General features: G+C 58.5%; 1 protein-coding gene across 1 annotated transcript in view; it reads left to right on the forward strand.

Moving 5' to 3' along the window:
• The window catches only part of LOC148474217 (procollagen-lysine,2-oxoglutarate 5-dioxygenase 1-like), a 73,275-nt gene that overhangs the window by 29,119 nt on the left and 17,080 nt on the right, over window positions 1–27,076 (forward strand). The window contains exon 2 of the mRNA XM_088458922.1: window positions 25,448–25,539. Coding sequence (XP_088315048.1) covers window positions 25,448–25,539 — 92 coding nt within the window. The remainder of the gene's footprint in view (window positions 1–25,447; window positions 25,540–27,076) is intronic.

The raw sequence follows: 27,076 nt of genomic DNA on the forward strand, positions 1-27,076 counted from the left end.
CTAGCCTGCACGCAGGTCACTGCAGGGAGCTCTGACACTAGCCTGCACACAGGTCACTGCAGGGAGCTCTGACACTAGCCTGCACACAGGTCACTGCAGGGAGCTCTGACACTAGCCTGCACACAGGTCACTGCAGGGAGCTCTGACACTAGCCTGCACACAGGTCACTGCAGGGAGCTCTGACACTAGCCTGCACACAGGTCACTGCAGGGAGCTCTGACACTAGCCTGCACACAGGTCACTGCAGGGAGCTCTGACACTAGCCTGCACACAGGTCACTGCAGGGAGCTCTGACACTAGCCTGCACACAGGTTACCCCGTCACTGCAGGGAGCTCTGACACTAGCCTGCACACAGTTTACCCCGTCCCTGCAGGGAGCTCTGACACTAGCTTGCACACAGGTTACCCCGTCACTGCAGGGAGCTCTGACACTAGCCTGCACGCAGGTTACCCCGTCACTGCAGGGAGCTCTGACACTAGCCTGCACGCAGGTTACCCCGTCACTGCAGGGAGCTCTGACACTTGCCTGCACGCAGGTTACCCCGTCACTGCAGGGAGCTCTGACACTAGCCTGCACGCAGGTCACTGCAGGGAGCTCTGACACTAGCCTGCACGCAGGTTACCCCGTCACTGCAGGGAGCTCTGACACTAGCCTGCACATAGGTTACTGCAGGGAGCTCTGACACTAGCCTGCACACAGGTCACTACAGGGAGCTCTGACTCTAGCCTGCACACAGGTCACTGCAGGGAGCTCTGACACTAGCCTGCACGCAGGTTACCCCGTCACTGCAGGGAGCTCTGACACTAGCCTGCACACAGGTCACTGCAGGGAGCTCTGACACTAGCCTGCACACAGGTCACTGCAGGGAGCTCTGACACTAGCCTGCACACAGGTCACTGCAGGGAGCTCTGACACTAGCCTGCACACAGGTTACCCCGTCACTGCAGGGAGCTCTGACACTAGCCTGCACACAGGTTACCCCGTCACTGCAGGGAGCTCTGACACTAGCCTGCACACACGTCACTGCAGGGAGCTCTGACACTAGCCTGCACACATTACCCCGTCACTGCAGGGAGCTCTGACACTAGCCTGCACACAGGTCACTGCAGGGAGCTCTGACACTAGCCTGCACACAGGTCACTGCAGGGAGCTCTGACACTAGCCTGCACACAGGGCACTGCAGGGAGCTCTGACACTAGCCTGCACACAGGTCACTGCAGGGAGCTCTGACACTAGCCTGCACACAGGTTACCCCGTCACTGCAGGGAGCTCTGACACTAGCCTGCACACAGGTTACCCCGTCACTGCAGGGAGCTCTGACACTAGCCTGCACACAGGTCACTGCAGGGAGCTCTGACACTAGCCTGCACACATTACCTCGTCACTGCAGGGAGCTCTGACACTAGCCTGCACACAGGTAACTGCAGGGAGCTCTGACACTAGCCTGCACACAGGTCACTGCAGGGAGCTCTGACACTAGCCTGCACGCAGGTTACCCCGTCACTGCAGGGAGCTCTGACACTAGCCTGCACGCAGGTTACCCCGTCACTGCAGGGAGCTCTGACACTAGCCTGCAGACAGGTTACCCCGTCACTGCAGGGAGCACTGACACTAGCCTGCACACAGGTCACTGCAGGGAGCTCTGACACTAGCCTGCACGCAGGTCACTGCAGGGAGCTCTGACACTAGCCTGCACGCAGGTCACTGCAGGGAGCTCTGACACTAGCCTGCACGCAGGTCACTGCAGGGAGCTCTGACACTAGCCTGCACGCAGGTCACTGCAGGGAGCTCTGACACTAGCCTGCACACAGGTCACTGCAGGGAGCTCTGACACTAGCCTGCACACAGGTTACCCCGTCACTGCAGGGAGCTCTGACACTAGCCTGCACACAGGTCACTGCAGGGAGCTCTGACACTAGCCTGCACACAGGTCACTACAGGGAGCTCTGACACTAGCCTGCACACAGGTGACCCCGTCACTGCAGGGAGCTCTGACACTAGCCTGCACGCAGGTCACTGCAGGGAGCTCTGACACTAGCCTGCACGCAGGTCACTGCAGGGAGCTCTGACACTAGCCTGCACGCAGGTCACTGCAGGGAGCTCTGACACTAGCCTGCACGCAGGTCACTGCAGGGAGCTCTGACACTAGCCTGCACACAGGTTACCCCGTCACTGCAGGGAGCTCTGACACTAGCCTGCACACAGGTTACCCCGTCACTGCAGGGAGCTCTGAAACTCGCCTGCACGCAGGTTACCCCGTCACTGCAGGGAGCTCTGACACTAGACTGCACACAGGTCACTGCAGGGAGCTCTGACACTAGCCTGCACACAGGTCACTGCAGGGAGCTCTGACACTAGCCTGCACACAGGTCACTGCAGGGAGCTCTGACACTAGCCTGCACACAGGTCACTGCAGGGAGCTCTGACACTAGCCTGCACACAGGTCACTGCAGGGAGCTCTGGCACTAGCCTGCACACAGGTCACTGCAGGGAGCTCTGACACTAGCCTGCACACAGGTTACCCCGTCACTGCAGGGAGCTCTGACACTAGCCTGCACACAGGTCACTGCAGGGAGCTCTGACACTAGCCTGCACACAGGTTACCCCGTCACTGCAGGGAGCTCTGACACTAGCCTGCACGCAGGTTACCCCGTCACTGCAGGGAGCTCTGACACTAGCCTGCACACAGGTCACTGCAGGGAGCTCTGACACTAGCCTGCACGCAGGTCACTGCAGGGAGCTCTGAAACTAGCCTGCACGCAGGTTACCCCGTCACTGCAGGGAGCTCTGACACCAGCCTGCACACAGGTCACTGCAGGGAGCTCTGACACTAGCCTGCACGCAGGTTACCCCGTCACTGCAGGGAGCTCTGAAACTAGCCTGCACGCAGGTTACCCCGTCACTGCAGGGAGCTCTGACACTAGCCTGCACACAGGTCACTGCAGGGAGCTCTGACACTAGCCTGCACACAGGTCACTGCAGGGAGCTCTGACACTAGCCTGCACACAGGTCACTGCAGGGAGCTCTGACACTAGCCTGCACACAGGTCACTGCAGGGAGCTCTGACACTAGCCTGCACACAGGTCACTGCAGGGAGCTCTGACACTAGCCTGCACACAGGTCACTGCAGGGAGCTCTGACACTAGCCTGCACACAGGTCACTGCAGGGAGCTCTGACACTAGCCTGCACACAGGTCACTGCAGGGAGCTCTGACACTAGCCTGCACACAGGTCACTGCAGGGAGCTCTGACACTAGCCTGCACACAGGTCACTGCAGGGAGCTCTGACACTAGCCTGCACACAGGTCACTGCAGGGAGCTCTGACACTAGCCTGCACTCAGGTCACTGCAGGGAGCTCTGACACTAGCCTGCACTCAGGTCACTGCAGGGAGCTCTGACACTAGCCTGCACTCAGGTCACTGCTGGGAGCTCTGACACTAGCCTGCACGCAGGTCACTGCAGGGAGCTCTGACACTAGCCTGCACACAGGTTACCCCGTCACTGCAGGGAGCTCTGACACTAGCCTGCACACAGGTCACTGCAGGGAGCTCTGACACTAGCCTGCACACAGGTCACTGCAGGGAGCTCTGACACTAGCCTGCACACAGGTCACTGCAGGGAGCTCTGACACTAGCCTGCACACAGGTCACTGCAGGGAGCTCTGACACTAGCCTGCACACAGGTCACTGCAGGGAGCTCTGACACTAGCCTGCACACAGGTTACCCCGTCACTGCAGGGAGCTCTGACACTAGCCTGCACACAGGTCACTGCAGGGAGCTCTGACACTAGCCTGCACACAGGTCACTGCAGGGAGCTCTGACACTAGCCTGCACGCAGATCACTGCAGGGAGCTCTGACACTAGCCTGCACACAGGTCACTGCAGGGAGCTCTGACACTAGCCTGCACACAGGTTACCCCGTTACTGCAGGGAGCTCTGACACTAGCCTGCACGCAGGTCACTGCAGGGAGCTCTGACACTAGCCTGCACACAGGTTACCCCGTCACTGCAGGGAGCTCTGACACTAGCCTGCACATAGGTTACCCCGTCACTGCAGGGAGCTCTGACACTAGCCTGCACACAGGTCACTGCAGGGAGCTCTGACACTAGCCTGCACACAGGTCACTGCAGGGAGCTCTGACACTAGCCTGCACGCAGGTTACCCCGTCACTGCAGGGAGCTCTGACACTAGCCTGCACACAGGTCACTGCAGGGAACTCTGACACTAGCCTGCACACATTACCCCGTCACTGCAGGGAGCTCTGACACTAGCCTGCACACAGGTCACTGCAGGGAGCTCTGACACTAGCCTGCACACATTACCCCGTCACTGCAGGGAGCTCTGACACTAGCCTGCACACAGGTCACTGCAGGGAGCTCTGACACTAGCCTGCACACAGGTCACTGCAGGGAGCTCTGACACTAGCCTGCACACAGGTCACTGCAGGGAGCTCTGACACTAGCCTGCACACAGGTCACTGCAGGGAGCTCTGACACTAGCCTGCACACAGGTCACTGCAGGGAGCTCTGACACTAGCCTGCACACAGGTCACTGCAGGGAGCTCTGACACTAGCCTGCACACAGGTCACTGCAGGGAGCTCTGACACTAGCCTGCACACAGGTCACTGCAGGGAGCTCTGACACTAGCCTGCACACAGGTCACTGCAGGGAGCTCTGACACTAGCCTGCACACAGGTCACTGCAGGGAGCTCTGACACTAGCCTACACACAGGTCACTGCAGGGAGCTCTGACACTAGCCTGCACACAGGTTACCCCGTCACTGCAGGGAGCTCTGACACTAGCCTGCACACAGGTCACTGCAGGGAGCTCTGACACTAGCCTGCACGCAGGTCACTGCAGGGAGCTCTGACACTAGCCTGCACGCAGGTCACTGCAGGGAGCTCTGACACTAGCCTGCACGCAGGTCACTGCAGGGAGCTCTGACACTAGCCTGCACGCAGGTCACTGCAGGGAGCTCTGACACTAGCCTGCACGCAGGTCACTGCAGGGAGCTCTGACACTAGCCTGCACGCAGGTCACTGCAGGGAGCTCTGATACTAGCCTGCACACAGGTTACCCCGTCACTGCAGGGAGCTCTGACACTAGCCTGCACACAGGTCACTGCAGGGAGCTCTGACACTAGCCTGCACACAGGTCACTGCAGGGAGCTCTGACACTAGCCTGCACACAGGTCACTGCAGGGAGCTCTGACTCTAGCCTGCACACAGGTCACTGCAGGGAGCTCTGACACTAGCCTGCACACAGGTCACTGCAGGGAGCTCTGACACTAGCCTGCACACAGGTTACCCCGTCACTGCAGGGAGCTCTGACACTAGCCTGCACACAGGTCACTGCAGGGAGCTCTGACACTAGCCTGCACACAGGTTACCCCGTCACTGCAGGGAGCTCTGACACTAGCCTGCACACAGGTTACCCCGTCACTGCAGGGAGCTCTGACACTAGCCTGCACACAGGTCACTGCAGGGAGCTCTGACACTAGCCTGCACACAGGTCACTGCAGGGAGCTCTGACACTAGCCTGCACACAGGTCACTGCAGGGAGCTCTGACACTAGCCTGCACACAGGTCACTGCAGGGAGCTCTGACACTAGCCTGCACACAGGTCACTGCAGGGAGCTCTGACACTAGCCTGCACACAGGTCACTGCAGGGAGCTCTGACACTAGCCTGCACACAGGTCACTGCTGGGAGCTCTGACACTAGCCTGCACACAGGTCACTGCAGGGAGCTCTGACACTAGCCTGCACACAGGTTACCCCGTCACTGCAGGGAGCTCTGACACTAGCCTGCACACAGGTTACCCCGTCACTGCAGGGAGCTCTGACACTAGCCTGCACACAGGTCACTGCAGGGAGCTCTGACACTAGCCTGCACACATTACCCCGTCACTGCAGGGAGCTCTGACACTAGCCTGCACACATTACCCCGTCACTGCAGGGAGCTCTGACACTAGCCTGCACACAGGTCACTGCAGGGAGCTCTGACACTAGCCTGCACACAGGTCACTGCAGGGAGCTCTGACACTAGCCTGCACACAGGTTACCCCGTCACTGCAGGGAGCTCTGACACTAGCCTGCACACAGGTCACTGCAGGGAGCTCTGACACTAGCCTGCACGCAGGTTACCCCGTCACTGCAGGGAGCTCTGACACTAGCCTGCACACAGGTCACTGCAGGGAGCTCTGACACTAGCCTGCACACAGGTCACTGCAGGGAGCTCTGAAACTAGCCTGCACGCAGGTTACCCCGTCACTGCAGGGAGCTCTGACACCAGCCTGCACACAGGTCACTGCAGGGAGCTCTGACACTAGCCTGCACACAGGTTACCCCGTCACTGCAGGGAGCTCTGAAACTAGCCTGCACGCAGGTTACCCCGTCACTGCAGGGAGCTCTGACACTAGCCTGCACACAGGTCACTGCAGGGAGCTCTGACACTAACCTGCACGCAGGTCACTGCAGGGAGCTCTGACACTAGCCTGCACACAGGTCACTGCAGGGAGCTCTGACACTAGCCTGCACACAGGTTACCCCGTCACTGCAGGGAGCTCTGACACTAGCCTGCACGCAGGTCACTGCATGGAGCTCTGACACTAGCCTGCACACAGGTTACCCCGTCACTGCAGGGAGCTCTGACACTAGCCTGCACACAGGTTACCCCGTCACTGCAGGGAGCTCTGACACTAGCCTGCACACAGGTCACTGCCGGGAGCTCTGACACTAGCCTGCACACAGGTCACTGCAGGGAGCTCTGACACTAGCCTGCACGCAGGTTACCCCGTCACTGCAGGGAGCTCTGACACTAGCCTGCACACAGGTCACTGCAGGGAGCTCTGACACTAGCCTGCACACAGGTCACTGCAGGGAGCTCTGACACTAGCCTGCACACAGGTCACTGCAGGGAGCTCTGACACTAGCCTGCACACAGGTCACTGCAGGGAGCTCTGACACTAGCCTGCACACAGGTCACTGCAGGGAGCTCTGACACTAGCCTGCACACAGGTCACTGCAGGGAGCTCTGACACTAGCCTGCACGCAGGTTACCCCGTCACTGCAGGGAGCTCTGACACTAGCCTGCACACAGGTCACTGCAGGGAGCTCTGACACTAGCCTGCACACAGGTCACTGCAGGGAGCTCTGACACTAGCCTGCACACAGGTCACTGCAGGGAGCTCTGACACTAGCCTGCACACAGGTCACTGCAGGGAGCTCTGACACTAGCCTGCACACAGGTCACTGCAGGGAGCTCTGACACTAGCCTGCACACAGGTTACTGCAGGGAGCTCTGACACTAGCCTGCACACAGGTTACCCCGTCACTGCAGGGAGCTCTGACACTAGCCTGCACACCGGTTACCCCGTCACTGCAGGGAGCTCTGACACTAGCCTGCACACATGTCATTGCAGGGAGCTCTGACACTAGCCTGCACACAGGTCACTGCAGGGAGCTCTGACACTAGCCTGCACACAGGTCACTGCAGGGAGCTCTGACACTAGCCATGCACACAGGTTACCCCGTCACTGCAGGGAGCTCTGACACTAGCCTGCACACAGGTCACTGCAGGGAGCTCTGACACTAGCCTGCACACAGGTCACTGCAGGGAGCTCTGACACTAGCCTGCACACAGGTCACTGCAGGGAGCTCTGACACTAGCCTGCACACAGGTCACTGCAGGGAGCTCTGACACTAGCCTGCACACAGGTCACTGCAGGGAGCTCTGACACTAGCCTGCACACTGGTTACCCCGTCACTGCAGGGAGCTCTGACACTAGCCTGCACGCAGGTCACTGCAGGGAGCTCTGACACTAGCCTGCACGCAGGTCACTGCAGGGAGCTCTGACACTAGCCTGCACGCAGGTCACTGCAGGGAGCTCTGACACTAGCCTGCACGCAGGTCACTGCAGGGAGCTCTGACACTAGCCTGCACACAGGTCACTGCAGGGAGCTCTGACACTAGCCTGCACACAGGTTACCCCGTCACTGCAGGGAGCTCTGACACTAGCCTGCACCCAGGTCACTACAGGGAGCTCTGACACTAGCCTGCACACAGGTTACCCCGTCACTGCAGGGAGCTCTGACTCTAGCCTGCACACAGGTCACTGCAGGGAGCTCTGACACTAGCCTGCACACAGGTTACCCCGTCACTGCAGGGAGCTCTGACACTAGCCTGCACACAGGTCGCTGCAGGGAGCTCTGACACTAGCCTGCACCCAGGTCACTACAGGGAGCTCTGACACTAGCCTGCACACAGGTTACCCCGTCACTGCAGGGAGCTCTGACTCTAGCCTGCACACAGGTCACTACAGGGAGCTCTGACACTAGCCTGCACACAGGTTACCCCGTCAATGCAGGGAGCTCTGACACTAGCCTGCACACAGGTTACCCCGGCACTGCAGGGAGCTCTGAAACTCGCCTGCACGCAGGTTACCCCGTCACTGCAGGGAGCTCTGACACTAGCCTGCACACAGGTCACTGCAGGGAGCTCTGACACTAGCCTGCACGCAGGTTACCCGTCACTGCAGGGAGCTCTGACACTAGCCTGCACACAGGTCACTGCAGGGAGCTCTGACACTAGCCTGCACACAGGTCACTGCAGGGAGCTCTGACACTAGTCTGCACACAGGTCACTGCAGGGAGCTCTGACACTAGCCTGCACACAGGTTACCCCGTCACTGCAGGGAGCTCTGACACTAGCCTGCACACAGGTTACCCCGTCACTGCAGGGAGCTCTGACACTAGCCTGCACACCGGTTACCCCGTCACTGCAGGGAGCTCTGACACTAGCCTGCAGACAGGGCACTGCAGGGAGCTCTGACACTAGCCTGCACACAGGTCACTGCAGGGAGCTCTGACACTAGCCTGCACACAGGTCACTGCAGGGAGCTCTGACACTAGCCTGCACACAGGTTACCCCGTCACTGCAGGGAGCTCTGACACTAGCCTGCACACAGGTCACTGCAGGGAGCTCTGACACTAGCCTGCACACAGGTCTCTGCAGGGAGCTCTGACACTAGCCTGAACACAGGTCACTGCAGGGAGCTCTGACACTAGCCTGCACACATTACCTCGTCACTGCAGGGAGCTCTGACACTAGCCTGCACACAGGTCACTGCAGGGAACTCTGACACTAGCCTGCACACAGGTCACTGCAGGGAGCTCTGACACTAGCCTGCACGCAGGTCACTGCAGGGAGCTCTGACACTAGCCTGCACACAGGTTACTGCAGGGAGCTCTGACACTAGCCTGCACACAGGTTACCCCGTCACTGCAGGGAGCTCTGACACTAGCCTGCACACAGGTTACCCCGTCACTGCAGGGAGCTCTGACACTAGCCTGCACACAGGTTACCCCGTCACTGCAGGGAGCTCTGACACTAGCCTGCACACAGGTTACCCCGTCACTGCAGGGAGCTCTGAAACTAGCCTGCACACAGGTTACTGCAGGGAGCTCTGACACTAGCCTGCACACAGGTTACCCCGTCACTGCAGGGAGCTCTGACACTAGCCTGCACACAGGTTACCCCGTCACTGCAGGGAGCTCTGACACTAGCCTGCACACAGGTCACTGCAGGGAGCTCTGACACTAGCCTGCACACAGGTCACTGCAGGGAGCTCAGACACTAGCCTGCACACAGGTCACTGCAGGGAGCTCTGACACTAGCCTGCACACAGGTTACCCCGTCACTGCAGGGAGCTCTGACACTAGCCTGCACACAGGTTACCCCGTCACTGCAGGGAGCTCTGACACTAGCCTGCACGCAGGTTACCCCGTCACTGCAGGGAGCTCTGACACTAGCCTGCACACAGGTCACTGCAGGGAGCTCTGACACTAGCCTGCACACAGGTCACTGCAGGGAGCTCTGACACTAGCCTGCACACAGGTCACTGCAGGGAGCTCTGACACTAGCCTGCACACAGGTCACTGCAGGGAGCTCTGACACTAGCCTGCACACAGGTTACCCCGTCACTGCAGGGAGCTCTGACACTAGCCTGCACGCAGGTTACCCCGTCACTGCAGGGAGCTCTGACACTAGCCTGCACGCAGGTTACCCCGTCACTGCAGGGAGCTCTGACACTAGCCTGCACACAGGTCACTGCAGGGAGCTCTGACACTAGCCTGCACGCAGGTCACTGCAGGGAGCTCTGACACTAGCCTGCACGCAGGTCACTGCAGGGAGCTCTGACACTAGCCTGCACGCAGGTCACTGCAGGGAGCTCTGACACTAGCCTGCACGCAGGTCACTGCAGGGAGCTCTGACACTAGCCTGCACGCAGGTCACTGCAGGGAGCTCTGACACTAGCCTGCACGCAGGTCACTGCAGGGAGCTCTGACACTAGCCTGCACGCAGGTCACTGCAGGGAGCTCTGACACTAGCCTGCACGCAGGTCACTGCAGGGAGCTCTGACACTAGCCTGCACGCAGGTCACTGCAGGGAGCTCTGACACTAGCCTGCACACAGGTCACTGCAGGGAGCTCTGACACTAGCCTGCACACATGTCTCTGCAGGGAGCTCTGACACTAGCCTGAACACAGGTCACTGCAGGGAGCTCTGACACTAGCCTGCACACATTACCTCGTCACTGCAGGGAGCTCTGACACTAGCCTGCACACAGGTCACTGCAGGGAACTCTGACACTAGCCTGCACACAGGTCACTGCAGGGAGCTCTGACACTAGCCTGCACGCAGGTCACTGCAGGGAGCTCTGACACTAGCCTGCACACAGGTTACTGCAGGGAGCTCTGACACTAGCCTGCACACAGGTTACCCCGTCACTGCAGGGAGCTCTGACACTAGCCTGCACACAGGTTACCCCGTCACTGCAGGGAGCTCTGACACTAGCCTGCACACAGGTTACCCCGTCACTGCAGGGAGCTCTGACACTAGCCTGCACACAGGTTACCCCGTCACTGCAGGGAGCTCTGAAACTAGCCTGCACACAGGTTACTGCAGGGAGCTCTGACACTAGCCTGCACACAGGTTACCCCGTCACTGCAGGGAGCTCTGACACTAGCCTGCACACAGGTTACCCCGTCACTGCAGGGAGCTCTGACACTAGCCTGCACACAGGTCACTGCAGGGAGCTCTGACACTAGCCTGCACACAGGTCACTGCAGGGAGCTCAGACACTAGCCTGCACACAGGTCACTGCAGGGAGCTCTGACACTAGCCTGCACACAGGTTACCCCGTCACTGCAGGGAGCTCTGACACTAGCCTGCACACAGGTTACCCCGTCACTGCAGGGAGCTCTGACACTAGCCTGCACGCAGGTTACCCCGTCACTGCAGGGAGCTCTGACACTAGCCTGCACACAGGTCACTGCAGGGAGCTCTGACACTAGCCTGCACACAGGTCACTGCAGGGAGCTCTGACACTAGCCTGCACACAGGTCACTGCAGGGAGCTCTGACACTAGCCTGCACACAGGTCACTGCAGGGAGCTCTGACACTAGCCTGCACACAGGTTACCCCGTCACTGCAGGGAGCTCTGACACTAGCCTGCACGCAGGTTACCCCCGTCACTGCAGGGAGCTCTGACACTAGCCTGCACGCAGGTTACCCCCGTCACTGCAGGGAGCTCTGACACTAGCCTGCACACAGGTCACTGCAGGGAGCTCTGACACTAGCCTGCACGCAGGTCACTGCAGGGAGCTCTGACACTAGCCTGCACGCAGGTCACTGCAGGGAGCTCTGACACTAGCCTGCACGCAGGTCACTGCAGGGAGCTCTGACACTAGCCTGCACGCAGGTCACTGCAGGGAGCTCTGACACTAGCCTGCACGCAGGTCACTGCAGGGAGCTCTGACACTAGCCTGCACGCAGGTCACTGCAGGGAGCTCTGACACTAGCCTGCACGCAGGTCACTGCAGGGAGCTCTGACACTAGCCTGCACGCAGGTCACTGCAGGGAGCTCTGACACTAGCCTGCACGCAGGTCACTGCAGGGAGCTCTGACACTAGCCTGCACGCAGGTCACTGCAGGGAGCTCTGACACTAGCCTGCACGCAGGTCACTGCAGGGAGCTCTGACACTAGCCTGCACGCAGGTCACTGCAGGGAGCTCTGACACTAGCCTGCACGCAGGTCACTGCAGGGAGCTCTGACACTAGCCTGCACGCAGGTCACTGCAGGGAGCTCTGACACTAGCCTGCACGCAGGTCACTGCAGGGAGCTCTGACACTAGCCTGCACACAGGTTACCCCGTCACTGCAGGGAGCTCTGACACTAGCCTGCACACAGGTTACCCCGTCACTGCAGGGAGCTCTGACACTAGCCTGCACACAGGTCACTGCAGGGAGCTCTGACACTAGCCTGCACGCAGGTCACTGCAGGGAGCTCTGACACTAGCCTGCACGCAGGTCACTGCAGGGAGCTCTGACACTAGCCTGCACGCAGGTCACTGCAGGGAGCTCTGACACTAGCCTGCACACAGGTTACCCCGTCACTGCAGGGAGCTCTGACACTAGCCTGCACACAGGTTACCCCGTCACTGCAGGGAGCTCTGACACTAGCTTGCACACAGGTTACCCCGTCACTGCAGGGAGCTCTGACACTAGCCTGCACACAGGTTACCCCGTCACTGCAGGGAGCTCTGACACTAGCCTGCACGCAGGTCACTGCAGGGAGCTCTGACACTAGCCTGCACGCAGGTCACTGCAGGGAGCTCTGACACTAGCCTGCACGCAGGTCACTGCAGGGAGCTCTGACACTAGCCTGCACACAGGTTACCCCGTCACTGCAGGGAGCTCTGACACTAGCTTGCACACAGGTTACCCCGTCACTGCAGGGAGCTCTGACACTAGCCTGCACACAGGTTACCCCGTCACTGCAGGGAGCTCTGACACTAGCCTGCACACAGGTCACTGCAGGGAGCTCTGACACTAGCCTGCACACATTACCCCGTCACTGCAGGGAGCTCTGACACTAGCCTGCACGCAGGTCACTGCAGGGAGCTCTGACACTAGCCTGCACGCAGGTCACTGCAGGGAGCTCTGACACTAGCCTGCACGCAGGTCACTGCAGGGAGCTCTGACACTAGCCTGCACGCAGGTCACTGCAGGGAGCTCTGACACTAGCCTGCACGCAGGTCACTGCAGGGAACTCTGACACTAGCCTGCACGCAGGTTACCCCATCACTGCAGGGAGCTCTGACACTAGCCTGCTCGCAGGTTACCCCGTCACTGCAGGGAGCTCTGACACTAGCCTGCACGCAGGTTACCCCGTCACTGCAGGGAGCTCTGACACTAGCCTGCACGCAGGTTACCCCGTCACTGCAGGGAGCTCTGACACTAGCCTGCACACAGGTTACCCCGTCACTGCAGGGAGCTCTGACACTAGCCTGCACACAGGTCACTGCAGGGAGCTCTGACACTAGCCTGCACGCAGGTCACTGCAGGGAGCTCTGACACTAGCCTGCACACAGGTCACTGCAGGGAGCTCTGACACTAGCCTGCACGCAGGTCACTGCAGGGAGCTCTGACACTAGCCTGCACGCAGGTCACTGCAGGGAGCTCTGACACTAGCCTGCACACAGGTCACTGCAGGGAGCTCTGACACTAGCCTGCACACAGGTCACTGCAGGGAGCTCTGACACTAGCCTGCACACAGGTCACTGCAGGGAGCTCTGACACTAGCCTGCACACAGGTCACTGCAGGGAGCTCTGACACTAGCCTGCACACAGGTCACTGCAGGGAGCTCTGACACTAGCCTGCACACAGGTCACTGCAGGGAGCTCTGACACTAGCCTGCACACAGGTCACTGCAGGGAGCTCTGACACTAGCCTGCACACAGGTCACTGCAGGGAGCTCTGACACTAGCCTGCACACAGGTCACTGCAGGGAGCTCTGACACTAGCCTGCACGCAGGTCACTGCAGGGAGCTCTGACACTAGCCTGCACGCAGGTCACTGCAGGGAGCTCTGACACTAGCCTGCACGCAGGTCACTGCAGGGAGCTCTGACACTAGCCTGCACGCAGGTCACTGCAGGGAGCTCTGACACTAGCCTGCACGCAGGTCACTGCAGGGAGCTCTGACACTAGCCTGCACGCAGGTCACTGCAGGGAGCTCTGACACTAGCCTGCACGCAGGTCACTGCAGGGAGCTCTGACACTAGCCTGCACGCAGGTCACTGCAGGGAGCTCTGACACTAGCCTGCACGCAGGTCACTGCAGGGAGCTCTGACCCTAGCCTGCACGCAGGTCACTGCAGGGAGCTCTGACACTAGCCTGCACGCAGGTCACTGCAGGGAGCTCTGACACTAGCCTGCACGCAGGTCACTGCAGGGAGCTCTGACACTAGCCTGCACCCAGGTCACTACAGGGAGCTCTGACACTAGCCTGCACACAGGTTACCCCGTCACTGCAGGGAGCTCTGACTCTAGCCTGCACACAGGTCACTGCAGGGAGCTCTGACACTAGCCTGCACACAGGTTACCCCGTCACTGCAGGGAGCTCTGACACTAGCCTGCACACAGGTCGCTGCAGGGAGCTCTGACACTAGCCTGCACCCAGGTCACTACAGGGAGCTCTGACACTAGCCTGCACACAGGTTACCCCGTCACTGCAGGGAGCTCTGACTCTAGCCTGCACACAGGTCACTACAGGGAGCTCTGACACTAGCCTGCACACAGGTTACCCCGTCAATGCAGGGAGCTCTGACACTAGCCTGCACACAGGTTACCCCGGCACTGCAGGGAGCTCTGAAACTCGCCTGCACGCAGGTTACCCCGTCACTGCAGGGAGCTCTGACACTAGCCTGCACACAGGTCACTGCAGGGAGCTCTGACACTAGCCTGCACGCAGGTTACCCGTCACTGCAGGGAGCTCTGACACTAGCCTGCACACAGGTCACTGCAGGGAGCTCTGACACTAGCCTGCACACAGGTCACTGCAGGGAGCTCTGACACTAGTCTGCACACAGGTCACTGCAGGGAGCTCTGACACTAGCCTGCACACAGGTTACCCCGTCACTGCAGGGAGCTCTGACACTAGCCTGCACACAGGTTACCCCGTCACTGCAGGGAGCTCTGACACTAGCCTGCACACCGGTTACCCCGTCACTGCAGGGAGCTCTGACACTAGCCTGCAGACAAGTCACTGCAGGGAGCTCTGACACTAGCCTGCACACAGGTCACTGCAGGGAGCTCTGACACTAGCCTGCACACAGGTCACTGCAGGGAGCTCTGACACTAGCCTGCACACAGGTTACCCCGTCACTGCAGGGAGCTCTGACACTAGCCTGCACACAGGTCACTGCAGGGAGCTCTGACACTAGCCTGCACACAGGTCACTGCAGGGAGCTCTGACACTAGCCTGAACACAGGTCACTGCAGGGAGCTCTGACACTAGCCTGCACACATTACCTCGTCACTGCAGGGAGCTCTGACACTAGCCTGCACACAGGTCACTGCAGGGAACTCTGACACTAGCCTGCACACAGGTCACTGCAGGGAGCTCTGACACTAGCCTGCACGCAGGTCACTGCAGGGAGCTCTGACACTAGCCTGCACACAGGTTACTGCAGGGAGCTCTGACACTAGCCTGCACACAGGTTACCCCGTCACTGCAGGGAGCTCTGACACTAGCCTGCACACAGGTTACCCCGTCACTGCAGGGAGCTCTGACACTAGCCTGCACACAGGTTACCCCGTCACTGCAGGGAGCTCTGACACTAGCCTGCACACAGGTTACCCCGTCACTGCAGGGAGCTCTGAAACTAGCCTGCACACAGGTTACTGCAGGGAGCTCTGACACTAGCCTGCACACAGGTTACCCCGTCACTGCAGGGAGCTCTGACACTAGCCTGCACACAGGTTACCCCGTCACTGCAGGGAGCTCTGACACTAGCCTGCACACAGGTCACTGCAGGGAGCTCTGACACTAGCCTGCACACAGGTCACTGCAGGGAGCTCAGACACTAGCCTGCACACAGGTCACTGCAGGGAGCTCTGACACTAGCCTGCACACAGGTTACCCCGTCACTGCAGGGAGCTCTGACACTAGCCTGCACACAGGTCACTGCAGGGAGCTCTGACACTAGCCTGCACGCAGGTCACTGCAGGGAGCTCTGACACTAGCCTGCACGCAGGTGACTGCAGGGAGCTCTGACACTAGCCTGCACACAGGTCAGTGCAGGGAGCTCTGACACTAGCCTGCACACAGGTTACCCCGTCACTGCAGGGAGCTCTGACACTAGCCTGCACACAGGTCACTGCAGGGAGCTCTGACACTAGCCTGCACACAGGTCACTGCAGGGAGCTCTGACACTAGCCTGCACACAGGTCACTGCAGGGAGCTCTGACACTAGCCTGCACACAGGTCACTGCAGGGAGCTCTGACACTAGCCTGCACACAGGTCACTGCAGGGAGCTCTGACACTAGCCTGCACACAGGTCACTGCAGGGAGCTCTGACACTAGCCTGCACACAGGTCACTGCAGGGAGCTCTGACACTAGCCTGCACACAGGTCACTGCAGGGAGCTCTGACACTAGCCTGCACGCAGGTTACCCCGTCACTGCAGGGAGCTCTGACACTAGCCTGCACGCAGGTTACCCCGTCACTGCAGGGAGCTCTGACACTAGCCTGCACGCAGGTTACCCCGTCACTGCAGGGAGCTCTGACACTAGCCTGCACACAGGTCACTGCAGGGAGCTCTGACACTAGCCTGCACACAGGTCACTGCAGGGAGCTCTGACACTAGCCTGCACACAGGTCACTGCAGGGAGCTCTGACACTAGCCTGCACACAGGTCACTGCAGGGAGCTCTGACACTAGCCTGCACACAGGTCACTGCAGGGAGCTCTGACACTAGCCTGCACACAGGTCACTGCAGGGAGCTCTGACACTAGCCTGCACACAGGTCACTGCAGGGAGCTCTGACACTAGCCTGCACACAGGTCACTGCAGGGAGCTCTGACACTAGCCTGCACACAGGTCACTGCAGGGAGCTCTGACACTAGCCTGCACGCAGGTCACTGCAGGGAGCTCTGACACTAGCCTGCACGCAGGTCACTGCAGGGAGCTCTGACACTAGCCTGCACGCAGGTCACTGCAGGGAGCTCTGACACTAGCCTGCACGCAGGTCACTGCAGGGAGCTCTGACACTAGCCTGCACGCAGGTCACTGCAGGGAGCTCTGACACTAGCCTGCACGCAGGTCACTGCAGGGAGCTCTGACACTAGCCTGCACGCAGGTCACTGCAGGGAGCTCTGACACTAGCCTGCACGCAGGTCACTGCAGGGAGCTCTGACACTAGCCTGCACGCAGGTCACTGCAGGGAGCTCTGACACTAGCCTGCACGCAGGTCACTGCAGGGAGCTCTGACACTAGCCTGCACGCAGGTCACTGCAGGGAGCTCTGACACTAGCCTGCACGCAGGTCACTGCAGGGTGCTCTGACACTAGCCTGCACGCAGGTCACTGCAGGGAGCTCTGACACTAGCCTGCACGCAGGTCACTGCAGGGAGCTCTGACACTAGCCTGCACGCAGGTCACTGCAGGGAGCTCTGACACTAGCCTGCACGCAGGTCACTGCAGGGAGCTCTGACACTAGCCTGCACGCAGGTCACTGCAGGGAGCTCTGACACTAGCCTGCACGCAGGTCACTGCAGGGAGCTCTGACACTAGCCTGCACGCAGGTCACTGCAGGGAGCTCTGACACTAGCCTGCACGCAGGTCACTGCAGGGAGCTCTGACACTAGCCTGCACGCAGGTCACTGCAGGGAGCTCTGACGCTAGCCTGCACACAGGTTACCCCGTCACTGCAGGGAGCTCTGACACTAGCCTGCACACAGGTTACCCCGTCACTGCAGGGAGCTCTGACACTAGCCTGCACACAGGTCACTGCAGGGAGCTCTGACACTAGCCTGCACACAGGTCACTGCAGGGAGCTCTGACACTAGCCTGCACGCAGGTCACTGCAGGGAGCTCTGACACTAGCCTGCACGCAGGTCACTGCAGGGAGCTCTGACACTAGCCTGCACACAGGTTACCCCGTCACTGCAGGGAGCTCTGACACTAGCCTGCACACAGGTTACCCCGTCACTGCAGGGAGCTCTGACACTAGCTTGCACACAGGTTACCCCGTCACTGCAGGGAGCTCTGACACTAGCCTGCACACAGGTTACCCCGTCACTGCAGGGAGCTCTGACACTAGCCTGCACGCAGGTCACTGCAGGGAGCTCTGACACTAGCCTGCACGCAGGTCACTGCAGGGAGCTCTGACACTAGCCTGCACGCAGGTCACTGCAGGGAGCTCTGACACTAGCCTGCACACAGGTTACCCCGTCACTGCAGGGAGCTCTGACACTAGCTTGCACACAGGTTACCCCGTCACTGCAGGGAGCTCTGACACTAGCCTGCACACAGGTTACCCCGTCACTGCAGGGAGCTCTGACACTAGCCTGCACACAGGTCACTGCAGGGAGCTCTGACACTAGCCTGCACACATTACCCCGTCACTGCAGGGAGCTCTGACACTAGCCTGCACGCAGGTCACTGCAGGGAGCTCTGACACTAGCCTGCACGCAGGTCACTGCAGGGAGCTCTGACACTAGCCTGCACGCAGGTCACTGCAGGGAGCTCTGACACTAGCCTGCACGCAGGTCACTGCAGGGAGCTCTGACACTAGCCTGCACGCAGGTCACTGCAGGGAGCTCTGACACTAGCCTGCACGCAGGTCACTGCAGGGAACTCTGACACTAGCCTGCACGCAGGTTACCCCATCACTGCAGGGAGCTCTGACACTAGCCTGCTCGCAGGTTACCCCGTCACTGCAGGGAGCTCTGACACTAGCCTGCACGCAGGTTACCCCGTCACTGCAGGGAGCTCTGACACTAGCCTGCACGCAGGTTACCCCGTCACTGCAGGGAGCTCTGACACTAGCCTGCACACAGGTTACCCCGTCACTGCAGGGAGCTCTGACACTAGCCTGCACACAGGTCACTGCAGGGAGCTCTGACACTAGCCTGCACACAGGTCACTGCAGGGAGCTCTGACACTAGCCTGCACACAGGTCACTGCAGGGAGCTCTGACACTAGCCTGCACACAGGTCACTGCAGGGAGCTCTGACACTAGCCTGCACGCAGGTCACTGCAGGGAGCTCTGACACTAGCCTGCACGCAGGTCACTGCAGGGAGCTCTGACACTAGCCTGCACACAGGTCACTGCAGGGAGCTCTGACACTAGCCTGCACACAGGTTACCCCGTCACTGCAGGGAGCTCTGACACTAGCCTGCACACAGGTCACTGCAGGGAGCTCTGACACTAGCCTGCACACAGGTCACTGCAGGGAGCTCTGACACTAGCCTGCACACAGGTCACTGCAGGGAGCTCTGACACTAGCCTGCACACAGGTCACTGCAGGGAGCTCTGACACTAGCCTGCACACAGGTCACTGCAGGGAGCTCTGACACTAGCCTGCACGCAGGTCACTGCAGGGAGCTCTGACACTAGCCTGCACGCAGGTCACTGCAGGGAGCTCTGACACTAGCCTGCACGCAGGTCACTGCAGGGAGCTCTGACACTAGCCTGCACGCAGGTCACTGCAGGGAGCTCTGACACTAGCCTGCACGCAGGTCACTGCAGGGAGCTCTGACACTAGCCTGCACGCAGGTCACTGCAGGGAGCTCTGACACTAGCCTGCACGCAGGTCACTGCAGGGAGCTCTGACACTAGCCTGCACGCAGGTCACTGCAGGGAGCTCTGACACTAGCCTGCACGCAGGTCACTGCAGGGAGCTCTGACACTAGCCTGCACGCAGGTCACTGCAGGGAGCTCTGACACTAGCCTGCACGCAGGTCACTGCAGGGAGCTCTGACACTAGCCTGCACGCAGGTCACTGCAGGGAGCTCTGACACTAGCCTGCACGCAGGTCACTGCAGGGAGCTCTGACACTAGCCTGCACGCAGGTCACTGCAGGGAGCTCTGACACTAGCCTGCACGCAGGTCACTGCAGGGAGCTCTGACACTAGCCTGCACGCAGGTCACTGCAGGGAGCTCTGACACTAGCCTGCACGCAGGTCACTGCAGGGAGCTCTGACACTAGCCTGCACGCAGGTCACTGCAGGGAGCTCTGACACTAGCCTGCACGCAGGTCACTGCAGGGAGCTCTGACACTAGCCTGCACGCAGGTCACTGCAGGGAGCTCTGACACTAGCCTGCACGCAGGTCACTGCAGGGAGCTCTGACACTAGCCTGCACGCAGGTCACTGCAGGGAGCTCTGACACTAGCCTGCACGCAGGTCACTGCAGGGAGCTCTGACACTAGCCTGCACGCAGGTCACTGCAGGGAGCTCTGACACTAGCCTGCACGCAGGTCACTGCAGGGAGCTCTGACACTAGCCTGCACGCAGGTCACTGCAGGGAGCTCTGACACTAGCCTGCACGCAGGTCACTGCAGGGAGCTCTGACACTAGCCTGCACACTGGTTACCCCGTCACTGCAGGGAGCTCTGACACTAGCCTGCACACTGGTTACCCCGTCACTGCAGGGAGCTCTGACACTAGCCTGCACACTGGTTACCCCGTCACTGCAGGGAGCTCTGACACTAGCCTGCACACTGGTTACCCCGTCACTGCAGGGAGCTCTGACACTAGCCTGCACACTGGTTACCCCGTCACTGCAGGGAGCTCTGACACTAGCCTGCACACTGGTTACCCCGTCACTGCAGGGAGCTCTGACACTAGCCTGCACACTGGTTACCCCGTCACTGCAGGGAGCTCTGACACTAGCCTGCACACTGGTTACCCCGTCACTGCAGGGAGCTCTGACACTAGCCTGCACACAGGTTACCCCGTCACTGCAGGGAGCTCTGACACTAGCCTGCACGCAGGTCACTGCAGGGAGCTCTGACACTAGCCTGCACGCAGGTCACTGCAGGGAGCTCTGACACTAGCCTGCACGCAGGTCACTGCAGGTAGCTCTGACACTAGCCTGCACGCAGGTTACCCCGTCACTGCAGGGAGCTCTGACACTAGCCTGCACACAGGTTACCCCGTCACTGCAGGGAGCTCTGACACTAGCTTGCACACAGGTTACCCCGTCACTGCAGGGAGCTCTGACACTAGCCTGCACACAGGTCACTGCAGGGAGCTCTGACACTAGCCTGCACGCAGGTCACTGCAGGGAGCTCTGACACTAGCCTGCACGCAGGTCACTGCAGGGAGCTCTGACACTAGCCTGCACGCAGGTCACTGCAGGGAGCTCTGACACTAGCCTGCACACAGGTTACACCGTCACTGCAGGGAGCTCTGACACTAGCTTGCACACAGGTTACCCCGTCACTGCAGGGAGCTCTGACACTAGCCTGCACACAGGTTACCCCGTCACTGCAGGGAGCTCTGACACTAGCCTGCACACAGGTCACTGCAGGGAGCTCTGACACTAGCCTGCACACATTACCCCGTCACTGCAGGGAGCTCTGACACTAGCCTGCACGCAGGTCACTGCAGGGAGCTCTGACACTAGCCTGCACGCAGGTCACTGCAGGGAGCTCTGACACTAGCCTGCACGCAGGTCACTGCAGGGAGCTCTGACACTAGCCTGCACGCAGGTCACTGCAGGGAGCTCTGACACTAGCCTGCACGCAGGTCACTGCAGGGAGCTCTGACACTAGCCTGCACGCAGGTCACTGCAGGGAGCTCTGACACTAGCCTGCACGCAGGTCACTGCAGGGAGCTCTGACACTAGCCTGTACGCAGGTCACTCCAGGGAGCTCTGACACTAGCCTGCACGCAGGTCACTGCAGGGAGCTCTGACACTAGCCTGCACGCAGGTCACTGCAGGGAGCTCTGACACTAGCCTGCACGCAGGTCACTGCAGGGAGCTCTGACACTAGCCTGCACGCAGGTCACTGCAGGGAGCTCTGACACTAGCCTGCACGCAGGTCACTGCAGGGAGCTCTGACACTAGCCTGCACGCAGGTCACTGCAGGGAGCTCTGACACTAGCCTGCACGCAGGTCACTGCAGGGAGCTCTGACACTAGCCTGCACGCAGGTCACTGCAGGGAGCTCTGACACTAGCCTGCACGCAGGTCACTGCAGGGAGCTCTGACACTAGCCTGCACACAGGTTACCCCGTCACTGCAGGGAGCTCTGACACTAGCTTGCACACAGGTTACCCCGTCACTGCAGGGAGCTCTGACACTAGCCTGCACGCAGGTCACTGCAGGGAGCTCTGACACTAGCCTGCACGCAGGTCACTGCAGGGAGCTCTGACACTAGCCTGCACACAGGTTACCCCGTCACTGCAGGGAGCTCTGACACTAGCTTGCACACAGGTTACCCCGTCACTGCAGGGAGCTCTGACACTAGCCTGCACACAGGTTACCCCGTCACTGCAGGGAGCTCTGACACTAGCCTGCACACAGGTCACTGCAGGGAGCTCTGACACTAGCCTGCACACATTACCCCGTCACTGCAGGGAGCTCTGACACTAGCCTGCACGCAGGTCACTGCAGGGAGCTCTGACACTAGCCTGCACGCAGGTCACTGCAGGGAGCTCTGACACTAGCCTGCACGCAGGTCACTGCAGGGAGCTCTGACACTAGCCTGCACGCAGGTCACTGCAGGGAGCTCTGACACTAGCCTGCACGCAGGTTACCCCATCACTGCAGGGAGCTCTGACACTAGCCTGCACGCAGGTTACCCCGTCACTGCAGGGAGCTCTGACACTAGCCTGCACGCAGGTTACCCCGTCACTGCAGGGAGCTCTGACACTAGCCTGCACGCAGGTTACCCCGTCACTGCAGGGAGCTCTGACACTAGCCTGCACGCAGGTTACCCCGTCACTGCAGGGAGCTCTGACACTAGCCTGCACGCAGGTCACTGCAGGGAGCTCTGACACTAGCCTGCACGCAGGTCACTGCAGGGAGCTCTGACACTAGCCTGCACGCAGGTCACTGCAGGGAGCTCTGACACTAGCCTGCACGCAGGTCACTGCAGGGAGCTCTGACACTAGCCTGCACGCAGGTCACTGCAGGGAGCTCTGACACTAGCCTGCACACAGGTTACCCCGTCACTGCAGGGAGCTCTGACACTATCCTGCACACAGGTCACTGCAGGGAGCTCTGACAGTAGCCTGCACGCAGGTCACTGCAGGGAGCTCTGACACTAGCCTGCACACAGGTTACCCCGTCACTGCAGGGAGCTCTGACACTAGCCTGCAGACAGGTCACTACAGGGAGCTCTGACACTAGCCTGCACACAGGTCACTACAGGGAGCTCTGACACTAGCCTGCACACAGGCCACTGCAGGGAGCTCTGACACTAGCCTGCACACAGGTTACCCCGTCACTGCAGGGAGCTCTGACACTAGCCTGCATGCAGGTCACTGCAGGGAGCTCTGACACTAGCCTGCACGCAGGTTACCCCGTCTCTGCAGGGAGCTCTGACACTAGCCTGCACACAGGTCACTGCAGGGAGCTCTGACACTAGCCTGCACGCAGGTCACTGCAGGGAGCTCTGACACTAGCCTGCACGCAGGTTACCCCGTCACTGCACAGTCCATTCTCACAGTGCAGCACAGGGATAATCATTTACGTGTAGCTCCAACCAACTATACAGCACCTTACAGAGAATATTCAATCATTCACACCAGTCCCAGCACCATTCCAGCTCATAGTCTAATAATCCTCTATCACACACACACCAGGGTCCGTGTCTCAGACGTATACTTTTTGTAATAGATGTGATGTATTTCTGGGTTTATTTTGTAAAATGTTGCTATTTGCATATATTTAAGTCATTTCTTATGGGAGTCCCAATCATGTATTAATCTTTATCACTTAATATTAATAATTGCAACATTTAAAACAATTCATTACTTTATATAAAGAATAAAGCATTTTGTTTAACCCTTCTGTTATCATCGTCCTGAATGGCCCTTATAACACAAATATGGCGGTGGTACATCTATAGCACATGCAGCCCTGTCCTCACTGACACATCCCTCATCTCCTGATATACTCTGTGCTGCTGGGGTCCCTGCTCCTCCCGCTATATAACTCTGTCTGTGGCTTCCTGCGGTCTCTGTTCTCCTCCTCACACTATTGTATTGCTGCGAGTAACTACACTATGTCATCCATTGAATTGTCCCATCTGATGCACAGCAGACGGGACGTGTCGTTGAACGATGGATCGGATGTACAGACTATACGATATATCATTCGTCCGCTTTGGGACGATATATCGGACGTTAAATCGTATGGTGTGTACCCAGTATAACACAATACGATTGGACAAGTCGCGGCCTCCCCCATGGTCATGCTGTGAGATTTCTAGTTATCCGATTGGCTACACCTTATTGCATAGAGAACACTAGATAACGGCCTATACAGGGACAATAATAACAGAAGTAATTCTATGCAGGCTGTATGCACATCAGCCCCCTCCAATCCCATTATACATACACACCCACTTCCTGTTCTGTCCCGTTTCCATGGCCGCGGTGTGCAGGTCACTGGTAATGTGCGCACCTGAGAGGCGCTTGTGCACTGAAACATGATGACCTCATCTTTATCAGTTTATTTGTTGAGCCCGCAACATGGCCGCCTGCAAGTCGTGGGCTGCGTCATTGTAGCAGTGTGCATGTGTCTTGTGTGTGCGTGTGTCTTGTGTGTGCGTGTGTCTTGTGTGTGCGTGTGTCTTGTGTGTGCGTGTGTCTTGTGTGTGCGTGTGTCTTGTGTGTGCGTGTGTCTTGTGTGTGCGTGTGTCTTGTGTGTCTTGTGTGTGCGTGTGTCTTGTGTGTGCGTGTGTGTGTGCGTGCGTCGTGTGTGTGTGTATCTTGTGTGTGTGTGTGTATCTGTGTGTGTGTGTATCTGTGTGTGTGTGTATCTGTGTGTGTGTGTATCTGTGTGTGTGTGTGTATCTGTGTGTGTGTGTGTATCTGTGTGTGTGTGTGTATCTGTGTGTGTGTGTGTCTTGTGTGTGTGTCTTGTGTGTGTGTCTTGTGTGTGTGTGTGTCTTGTGTGTGTGTGTGTCTTGTGTGTGTGTGTGTGTCTTGTGTGTGTGTGTGTCTTGTGTGTGTGTGTGTGTCTTGTGTGTGTGTGTGTGTCTTGTGTGTGTGTGTGTGTGTCTTGTGTGTGTGTGTGTGTCTTGTGTGTGTGTGTGTGTGTCTTGTGTGTGTGTGTGTGTGTCTTGTGTGTGTGTGTGTGTCTTGTGTGTGTGTGTGTGTGTGTGTCTTGTGTGTCTTGTGTGTGTGTGTGTGTCTTGTGTGTCTTGTGTGTGTGTGTGTCTTGTGTGTGTGTGTGTGTGTCTTGTGTGTGTGTGTGTGTGTCTTTTGTGTGTGTGTATCTTGTGTGTGTGTCTTGTGTGTATCGTGTGTGTGTGTATCTTGTGTGTGTGTGTGTCTTGTGTGTGTGTGTGTGTGTGTGTGTCTGTGTTTTGTGTGTTTGGCGTAATAATAGCGACTGTTTTACTCTCTCTTTGCTCAGATAACCTCTTAGTAATAACCACAGCCACGGAGGAGACTGACGGCTTCAGACGATTCCACAGATCACTGCAATGCTTCAACTACAAAGTGAAGGTGTGTGAGACGCCTGTGGCCCCTGAGGGCGTCCCAGCCAGGAATTCCAAATCTCACACAGGAAATACTCCGGGAGGAAACGGGCAGAAATTCCTCTTAGCCCAAAGTGACACTGCGCAACGGCGGAGCTCAGGCGTCCATTATTGTGCAGTCATTATCGTCCTCCGTGATATGTATAACACATAGGGCTTAATAACGCTAAGCTAATAGCATTGATACTGCAGCAGCCAATCAAGTATCCGCTTTGGTTTACGTGCTGCTGAAAGCGAGTTTCCGATTGGTTGCTGTGGATTCCTAGGGGATGTCTGCTCTGTCTGTCACGTTATTAACCCACCATCAGTCATTTCCCTGCTGGTGATAGAATATGATCGCTATCAGTCATTTCCCTGCTGGTGATAGATCGCTATCAGTCGTTTCCCTGCTGGTGATAGATCGCTATCAGTCATTTCCCTGCTGGTGATAGATCGCTATCAGTCATTTCCCTGCTGGTGATAGATCGCTATCAGTCATTTCCCTGCTGGTGATAGATCGCTATCAGTCATTTCCCTGCTGGTGATAGATCGCTATCAGTCATTTCCCTGCTGGTGATAGATCGCTATCAGTCATTTCCCTGCTGGTGATAGATCGCTATCAGTCATTTCCCTGCTGGTGATAGATCGCTATCAGTCATTTGCCCGCTGGTGATAGATCGCTATCAGTCATTTGCCCGCTGGTGATAGATCGCTATCAGTCATTTCCCTGCTGGTGATAGATCGCTATCAGTCATTTCCCTGCTGGTGATAGAATACGATCGCTATCAGTCATTTCCCTGCTGGTGATAGATCGCTATCAGTAATTTCCCTGCTGGTGATAGATCGCTATCAGTCATTTCCCTGCTGGTGATAGATCGCTATCAGTCATTTCCCTGCTGGTGATAGATCGCTATCAGTCATTTGCCCGCTGGTGATAGATCGCTATCAGTCATTTCCCTGCTGGTGATAGATCGCTCTCAGTCATTTCCCTGCTGGTGATAGAATACGATCGCTATCAGTCATTTCCCTGCTGGTGATAGATCGCTGTCAGTCATTTCCCTGCTGGTGATAGAATACGATCGCTATCAGTCATTTCCCTGCTGGTGATAGATCGCTATCAGTCATTTCCCTGCTGGTGATAGAATACGATCGCTATCAGTCATTTCCCTGCTGGTGATAGATCGCTATCAGTCATTTCCCTGCTGGTGATAGATCGCTATCAGTCATTTCCCTGCTGGTGATAGATCGCTATCAGTAATTTCCCTGCTGGTGATAGATCGCTATCAGTCGTCATTTCCCTGCTGGTGATAGATCGCTATCAGTAATTTCCCTGCTGGTGATAGATCGCTATCAGTCGTCATTTCCCTGCTGGTGATAGATCGCTATCAGTCATTTCCCTGCTGGTGATAGATCGCTATCAGTCATTTCCCTGCTGGTGATAGATCGCTATCAGTCATTTCCCTGCTGGTGATAGATCGCTATCAGTCATTTCCCTGCTGGTGATAGATCGCTATCAGTCATTTCCC

The sequence above is a fragment of the Taudactylus pleione genome, unplaced genomic scaffold, assembly GCF_031769625.1.
Source record: "Taudactylus pleione unplaced genomic scaffold, aTauple2 ptg000872l, whole genome shotgun sequence".
NCBI lineage: Eukaryota > Metazoa > Chordata > Amphibia > Anura > Myobatrachidae > Taudactylus > Taudactylus pleione.